This window comes from Choristoneura fumiferana, chromosome 11 (assembly GCF_025370935.1).
Source record: "Choristoneura fumiferana chromosome 11, NRCan_CFum_1, whole genome shotgun sequence".
Taxonomy (NCBI): Eukaryota; Metazoa; Arthropoda; class Insecta; order Lepidoptera; family Tortricidae; genus Choristoneura; species Choristoneura fumiferana.
Genome location: NC_133482.1, coordinates 11810724 through 11819514, shown reverse-complemented (window position 1 = coordinate 11819514; position 8791 = coordinate 11810724). Strand labels below are relative to the sequence as shown.

General features: G+C 36.7%; 3 protein-coding genes across 3 annotated transcripts in view; 1 reads left to right on the top strand and 2 right to left on the bottom strand.

Moving 5' to 3' along the window:
* Nucleotides 1-289, bottom strand: part of LOC141432923 (unc-112-related protein-like) — a 4690-nt gene extending 4401 nt beyond the window's left edge. The window contains 1 exon segment of the mRNA XM_074094757.1: nucleotides 278-289. Coding sequence (XP_073950858.1) covers nucleotides 278-289 — 12 coding nt within the window.
* spn-A (RAD51 recombinase homolog spn-A) overlaps nucleotides 1-4032 on the bottom strand; it is an 18202-nt gene extending 14170 nt beyond the window's left edge. The window contains exons 1-4 of the mRNA XM_074094570.1: nucleotides 3662-4032; nucleotides 3039-3238; nucleotides 1761-1908; nucleotides 871-1079 (exon numbers count right to left, since the gene is read on the bottom strand). Coding sequence (XP_073950671.1) covers nucleotides 871-1079; nucleotides 1761-1908; nucleotides 3039-3238; nucleotides 3662-3751 — 647 coding nt within the window. The 5' untranslated portion in view covers nucleotides 3752-4032. The remainder of the gene's footprint in view (nucleotides 1-870; nucleotides 1080-1760; nucleotides 1909-3038; nucleotides 3239-3661) is intronic.
* Nucleotides 4033-4875: 843 nt separating this feature from the next.
* LOC141432797 (kelch-like protein 8) lies at nucleotides 4876-8789 on the top strand. Its single transcript, XM_074094565.1, has 4 exons — nucleotides 4876-5174; nucleotides 5262-6253; nucleotides 7223-7569; nucleotides 8318-8789. The coding sequence occupies exons 1-4, from the start codon at nucleotides 5037-5039 to the stop codon at nucleotides 8560-8562; spliced, it is 1722 nt and encodes a 573-aa protein (XP_073950666.1). The 5' UTR covers nucleotides 4876-5036; the 3' UTR covers nucleotides 8563-8789.
* The last annotated feature ends 2 nt before the right edge of the window (nucleotides 8790-8791 follow it).

Below are 8791 nucleotides of genomic sequence, written 5' to 3'. Positions count from 1 at the left end.
AACTAGTGTCAATTTGAACTCGCCCGTGTGCAATTGCACACGTGATAAAAATGATTTTAGATGTTTATTTCACAGAAATATGACGTGAATACGATTCACGGATAATGGCCAACATAATAGTGTAACTTTTAATAGAAAAATCCGGTTCTAAGGACCCAAAACATGTGGCGTCACGGAACCACGTATTTTATAGCAAATGGACTGTATGAGGAGAAAACTGGCTAAGCTTTTAGAATGACCAAAAACTGGGCGCAGAAAGAGGGCTTTCGGTTAATACTGCCTTTATCATTCCAGATTAATTACAAAAGACTCACCATGCCTTTCCTCTACGATAGCGAACCCGTGGAAAGTTTTCAGCAGTCCAGGCTTAGGTCAAATCTAAATGTCTTAAAAAAGTCACACATACGCACGGATTACACAAAAATAATATTCTTTAACACAGCACAACTAAAATGTTCTCTGGTTTGTGTAGTAGGTTTTAATTCATTAATAAAATATTGAAATAAAATGTGCCTTCTTCTGGCGAGTTCAAATTGACACTAATTGCGCGCGCAGACCATAGCCAATATCTTCATAGGCTGCGTTTCGTTTCAGTCAGACTTAGCGCAGCGCTTTTTGCAAATTAAAACTAGAATAAAAAAGGCGATATATCGAACAGTTTACCTGACCTGATTGCTAGAGTGGTAGCTACGAGTAAAGTTAACCTAGACCAATTGTTCAATTGGTAACTGTGAGTAAAGTTTACCTGGACAAATTGCTCAAGTGGTAGCTGTAAGTCAAGTTTATCTGATGCTCAAGTGGTTGCTGTGAGATAAGCTGTGTGAGGAAAGTTAGCTTGGATTAATTACTCGATTGGTAGCTGTGGTTTACCTGGACTCAGCCATCATGGCGCAAGCTTGCAGAAGCAACTGCGTCTGGTGGTCAGTGTTGTAAGCCCTGGCGTATGCCACATTGTCCAGTACAGCGGCGCCCTCCATGCCATAGCGCTGGGCGACCGCGAGCAGCCTCTCCGGCCGGAATGTGCCCTCTGTGTCTATGTACATGCATTTGCCTTCGCCACCTGATTGCTCGATTGGTAGCTGTGAACAGTAGTTTAAGGTCAGGGATAACTAATCAAGCCCTGGTTCGCACGATAGCTTTTTCAACATGTGTTAAAAAACTGTTTGAATACCACAATTTGCTTTTACAATGCGACGCATTTTTACAAAGAAGGTCAAAAATAAATACTGTTACATTTTAGACGTTGAGCAGTGGATGGTAAGTCAGAAACGACCTGGAAATGGCGTCAACGTCGGGTTTTAACTTAACGCAACGCTTTTTTTTTATTTGTTCAATAAATTGTTTGACTAGCCAAGTTGTAGAAGAATTTTTTAAATATCTTGCGAAAATATGAAGAAATTGATGTTTTAAATTGTCAATAAGACACAGGGATTCAACATGAGCTATGACGTGTTATATTATTATAGCAAAACCTTCATAGAAAGCCCATATTTTCTAGAAAAAGATGGATTGCAAACTAGCTACATTCGCTCGCTTGCATCTTCCTAATTTTTCAAAAGATAGGATATAGGATAGTATTGAGGTATAGGATAGTATTGATGATTTTTCATTTATAACATTTTGTGCCATGCATATTTCGTATTAGACCTTATTGGTGGTAGTGATTTTTTTTTTATGAAAACAATAATAATCTGGCTCTGATGTACATACCATCAAAAGTTATAGTAAATGATGTTATAATAAATTAATGAAGTACATACCTGACAGGTCACTGCCAGTGTGTGGCAAATTTGTGTTTTTCCAGTACGAAACTCTCCAAATATCTCAGTAATAGACCCTGTCTCAATACCACCACCTAAAAGCCTGTCCAGCTCCTTGGATCCTGTGGTTAGTTGTATTATCTCTGCCCTGAAACATTAAAATAAATAAACTAACCTTAAATATTCAAACTGTTTTTTTTGTTACTACCAGAGGTGTGGCGTGGCTATAACTATTTGTTAGAAGTAATTCGAAGTTAAATACATGGAAACTTTGGCCCAATCACTCTCATTCAGCAATCTCACTCTGCAATGAGCCATATGTATATGGGCCAAGAACATTAACCCTTTGACCAATATCTTTTGTATATAAATGAATCAAGAACTTTAACAATATATACAGCATGGTTTATTTTTTAAGATTTCTGAGAAAGAAATATATTATTTCGGGGTTTCCGAATTATAAGATGGCAATATATTTGCCACTATCAGGTGGCATGAAGTATATAAATTGAGTAAATTAAAAACTAATAAAATAATAAAAAATAATACCTTTATTTAACTTAACTTAAAACTCGGAATTCTTTCAAATAAAAAAGGAAACATGGTGGTGAGGATGAAATCAAGAGCAAATTATGGAAAGGGGAACTTAATTGGATACATGAAAATCTCTGAAGCATGACACAGCACAAAGTGAGACTTTACTGGTCTTGCATCCAAGTTTTGACCTTTTATTGTTACTGGGTAGGTTGCTTACATCATGTAATAATTTTAAGCATTGAATATTGAATTATGCAATTACTCCAAATATAGATCAATAATAATAGTATAGTAGTTCAACCTTCCCTTTCATTTAATAATCACCAGATGCTTAACAGATAGTGGCAAATGTATTACAGTCTCCATTTCTTTAAATTATGAAATACCAGTTTTTTTTTTCAAGCTTTATATCACCAAAGTTGTCTCTGAAACATGAGTATTGTGCCTATTGGATAAATTCAGCAAACAATTTTGTTCAAATGTAGACAATATCAAAATATCTAAGATCTGGCCAAAGAATTAACATTTAACAAGGGATGCAATAACTTTTATTGGCTCTTCTTTTTTTTTGTAGATTAGCACAAGTATATTTTCTACTGGTAACCAAAATTTATATTAACAACACTGAGAAAAAAAAATGACTGACTTTTAAGACAGCATGTATCTTGCCATTACCCACTGAAGGGTGAAGCACACTCTTTTTATTTGAGCTATTTTTTTATTAAACAAATAAAATTATACCTTTTCTGGTGAAATTCAGTAGCTGTAGTGAAACCCATGGGTACAAGTTTAGAGGCTTCAGCTAATATTTTGTCAGCTTTTGCTTCCGATATCCCTTTTATTGTAATCAGCCATTTCTTAGGAGCATAAGCCACCGACTCCACTGTGTGGTAACCTGCTTCCTCCAGCTTCTTGATGTCACCTGATGTTATTCCATTGCCCTGTGTAGTTAAATAATTATTAGGGAAATTATCAAAAAAAATTGTGATTTTTTACATTTTTATGGATTGATCCAAGAGAATGAGGATTGTAGCCGTGCTTTTTGATCCACAGTTAAACATCTGCAATAGTTTAGTCCAAACGAAGGACATGGCATTATTTATATCCTAAAAAATTGCATACTTGTGATAACTAGATATATTATTATTCAAAATTATAGGTTACTTGACTATAGCAATAAGACTTGTTCACCTCAAAGAAGGAATAATGATAGTGCATGATTCTGATGTTTACAATTACCATTTATCAATGGAACCAAGGACAACCCTCTAATATTACAGTAAAGTAAAAATCAGCTGCTTCTAACTGAAGTCTTCTCTCGCTGTGATATCACATTCAGTAGCTTGTCATATAATTGTACTTACTTCTAACTTTGTGATCAATTGTGGTCCACATTCATCCGCATCTTCATCAACGGAAACAGTGGTAGCCGAAGCTGTTGCTACAGCAGACATCCTGGCTGTAATTATCAGCTAAACATCGAAAATATTAGGTCAGCTGTTGTTTTATCACTGCACTGGGTAAATTATTTAAATTCCACGCACTTGTTCACAATATCGTTCGTAGTATCGTTAAGGTCACGTTTTATTTTTAGTCCACTTCAATAATAATAACGTAGGAAATCTCTTCTTTTTCTTTATTCTTTCTTATAAAATAAAAGTCTGCGTTAGTTCTCTTTTTATAGTTTGTGCTAAAATGTGATAACATCAAACCTCTCCGTCACTTGAAATAATAAAAAAAAACTAAATAACTGTCAAATTTTCCCTCCAAATAATTAGCTGAAACTTTGTGTGTTGTAGGTAGGTAGAAAAGGAAAAATCAAAATAATTTCAGCTTTTTGTTGCCTTCATTCGTTTTAATTTTGTCTGTTCAATGTGGGAAGAAAAGAAAACATTGGAATAACAAACAATATAACTTTCGTTTACTTGAACTTGAAAGAGGCGCGACCACATACAAGTCGCTCGACGCTCGTTTCCAGCATCAAATGTCACGTGACATAGCGATAAATCTGAAAATGTAGAGCTTTATCGCTGGGGAAAAAAACTTCTATTTCGGAAAAAACACTGCTATTTTTTTTATTTACTCAAATTTCTTTTATTTGTACCACTGCCAAGCCACGACTGCTACTTAATGAGATTAAGAAATCAGCTTCCAAGACCAAGAGTATTCCTGCAAGCAACCATTTTGACGCTGCGTTCCAAGCGGCGCGGCGGCTTGACGCTATTTTTTTGAGTAGCGAGAAATTCAAAATGGTGTCACGTGACCCGATTTATCGCTGCAAACGAGCGACGAGCGACTGCATGTGGCCGCACCACTTGGTCCTTTTTTTTTTTAATTGGTCTCTCACTCAACAAAATAGGCACAAGGAGTTATTCCATACAGCTGTGTTGTTCCGTAAGAGTAGTCAAAGCAAATGTAGTCCATACAGCCAGTCTGTCTCCAGTCTCCAGTGCTATTTAAAAAAAAAAGCCGTCGCCAGCTGATGACAGTGACAGCAACCAGCTGGGGGCTTAAATTAACCGCTGAATCCGTCCGGTCCGGATTATGGAACTGTGGATGGAACTAACTAACTTACTCTTTGTAACTTACGGCAGCCGCCAAAGCCAAACAACCAATATTGTTTTTTGGGCTGTTGGCCCTCGACCCCTCGCTAAAAGATTTCCTTCCGGATCAAGTGCAATCAATTTTCAAATTTTCTTTCTTTTGTTAAAACTGTTACGCACAAGTTAATTTTTAGACATGGCAGAAGTTTCGTTAGTTATTGATAAACAGGTGTTTAAAGCGAAGAAAGATGTTCTTTGCGAATACAGTGACTATTTCCGAGCGATGTTTAGCGGGCATTATGTTGAGAATGAGAAAGAAGAAATCACAATAGATGTAAGTATCGTTTCTTATCCGTAATGAATCTAACAAGAATACGTCATTATCATTTGAATTTAACAAATTTGTTTCCTAAATTTGCAGGTCATAGATGCTGAATCCATGAAAATCATACTGCAATATATGAACATTGGTTTAATAGATCTCACAGAATATTCTTTATCCACAATTGGGGATCTAATTATTGCTGTTAACTTCTTACAAATTACAGAACTGATGAAACAAATAGAATACACTCTAGATATACAGATGTCACCATCAAATTGCTTGGAAATTATGATAATAGCTCAGAACTCAGGATTTACCAAGTTAGAGCAGATTGCGGCTACATGTGCATTACTATCTTTCAAACGAATGAAGCCGGAATATATCCCTAACTTGAGCAAGCTGTGTTGGTACCTCTCTCATCCATATTTAGATGTTTCAAGCGAATTGGATGTATTTAACTTTGGGCATGAGTGGCTACTCCAAAACGAAACTGGTGGTGATGCATTACTAATAATACTTGGTTGTTTGGATGTAAAAAGACTTACCCTTACTGATTTGACTGCTATTAATTTTATTATGACACAATACCCAAATAGTCTAGCAACTAAAGTAGTTGACTGCCTTCACAAACTGGCAACTCTTGGATTTGACTTATCTGTTCCCACACTACAATTGCAAGAGTTAATGCTGCAGCAAACATACACAGAGAGGGTTTATAATGAAGTTATGAGTTTAATGAAAGAGAGCAAGTGTAGATTGCTTGAATACACACCTGTGGTACCAGTCTGGTCATTGACATATCACAGTATGTACACATTTTCGGAGAAACTTGGTTTTGAGCATTGGCTTAATATAGCGGAGAAGAATGTGTGGGGATGGAGTAACGTTGCATGGGGGCCAACAAAGCTGGTTGTGGTTGCTGGTGAATGCTCAAGAGGTACTGGTGTGTTTATAAAAGATGTGAAGGTGTATGATACCCTGAGGAAAGAATGGACTAATCACGGAGTGGAGCTGCCAGCGAGACGGCATGCGGGGGTAGCAATAGTAGAGGATTCATTGTATCTCATTGGTGGGTTAGCTGCATTTAGGTCAGTTTTTTGCTTACTTATTAACTTAATGCATGAGTTAGAAATTGTATGGCAGATTAAATAATAGAACAATCATGCATGAGCATAATACTCTGTTAAATAACTTAATATGCTCGGCCCGGCAGCAATCCACTAAGCTCTTACGCTATGCCTATGCATATCGCATAGCAGCCACAAATATGTGTCACTGGCATAGGTGTAAGAAATAAAAAGTCGCAGACGTGTCACTGGGGACGAATGTGTTCAAATTCAACAGTTGGGACCCATTACTAACAATTTTAAAGCTGTTTACGATTTTGAATGGGTCTCAACTCAACTGTTAATTTTTTTTCATCACACTTGCTCGTAAACAGTGTCGTAACATGCTGGCTACCTTGGTTGCAACCCCCAAATAAAACCCACGCTTAATGTGCTTCTCATGAAACCCGTGGTTGGTAAATGAGTCATTGCCCGTACTAATTTTCATGCCATGAAGCCCAAGGTCGGTAAATGAGTTTGTTACTGCATGGTGTGCTGCTGCTCCGTGCGCGCGCTGCACACGCACGCCATCAACAGCGGTATCGGCAATTTTTTTAAAATATTAGTTTTTCTTTTACAAATATACAATTTTACTCGCAAATGTAATGAAAAACATTGTATGTCGCACGGGCGGTACTAGAATTACGAACTTCGACACATTAAAGCCCTCAGTCTTCGACTTCGGGCTTCGAATAGACTCTCGTTCGTAATTCCTTATTTACCGCCCTTAAGACACAATGTACTAAAGTTAATAGAGTTCCACGAGACTTGAGAGACCACTAGACTTGTTTTTTCTTTGTTTTTTAAAGTCTGTTGGTTTTTTGATTTTTTTAAGACAAGGTTTGTCATCCCAACCATCTTCATTCACCTCTGAAATTGACCATTATCAAACAAGACACCATCATCAACTTCATCCAAAAAGTATGCTTTAACATTTACTTTCAATTACAGGATAATATCCGACTCTGCTATAGTTTACGACTTAAAACAGCGTTCATATAGAAAAATCGCAAGTTTCCCAGATGCAATACAAAGTCCAGCGGTATGTGTGCATGAAGGCTCAGTATATGCAGCAGGTCACAAAACAATATACAAATATGAAGATTTAGGAGCCAAAGACAGATGGTCTACTGTGATTGGCACAGATATAAGACTGAGCTTTATGATATCCTACAAGGGTTACATATACTGTACGCAAAGCTTCTTCAGCCATCTGTACAGGTTTAAACCTGATGTGGACCAGAAACTGAAGTTAATATCAAATTTTACTAATCCTCCAGCTACTGTCTGTAATTTAGGTAAGTTTTTAAGTAAGTCAATAATTATGTTATGAATTTAATTGTTAACTAAGTACTTCATTGAAGTATCCAGTCTGAACTGATTTAGAAGAAAGAAGACTAACACACTTTCGACCAAAAGCTGCCCTGTAATTAAAATACCTGTGACAAGTTCCTTGTTTGCGTTATTTTCTATAAGAAATAACATATACATATTTTCGTTATTATCTATGACAATGTTTATCATGGAGATAGTAATTCCTGGGGTAGGTAGGATAGGTTTAGCTCGGAAGATGTAGCCAGTTAAGGTTCCGGCTTACAAGTGTTGCACGGTGTGACGTCACAAGCCCCCACTCCAGAACATTGAGGCGCTTCATCTTTATAATTTTTTTTTTATTGACAAAAGAAAATATACATGTCAAATATTTTCTGATGAACTAAATGACTGACTGACTAAATAAAAGAATATCTTTTTACTCAGGAAACTATTCACTTTTTTTTTACATAAAACTGACCGCAATTGACCCCTATCTCACCTGATGTTAAGTGCAGATGAGGCTAAAGATGTATCTCACTGGTTCAGTAACAGCCTATTCACTCTAGCCTTGAAGAGCCCTAGATTGTATTTATCCGGAAATAAAGATGACGGGAGCGAATTCGTGCAGGCTAACGGAAAACTAACTACAAAAGGGTGAAGATGCTCCCCCTACCTGGAAATCCATTGGCAAAATGGAGATAGAGGAATAAGACGTTGCTGTGTATTTTTCAGGTAACCGCCTCCTCTTCTTCACAAGATATGTCTGTGGCCAGGCAGATGCATTGTCAGTGGAAGAGTACATCGGTAACACTGACGAGAATACCAAAGAGACTCCAAGAACACTGTGGAACTCCGACAGCACTGTCAATGTGAATGACGTCTCTGGCTCATGTGCTTTAGTTATGAACATAGCACCACTTTCACATGACGTTTCTAATTATACTAAGAAGTATTTGAAAGCATATGAGATGCAATAATCAACATCCTTTAGTAATAGGAAAAACAATCCGTAAGCACAGCGGTAAGTATTCCCTCCAAATGTTACATCTACATACTCATTTTTAGGGCATAATTTTGAAATAATATTGTACTTGGGAATGGCAATCATTAAAAGACTGTTAATTTAACGTTCTGACTAAGTAAATACTGTTCAAAGAACACTATATGTTTGTAATTTTTTTTTTTAAATAAAACTTGTACAAATAA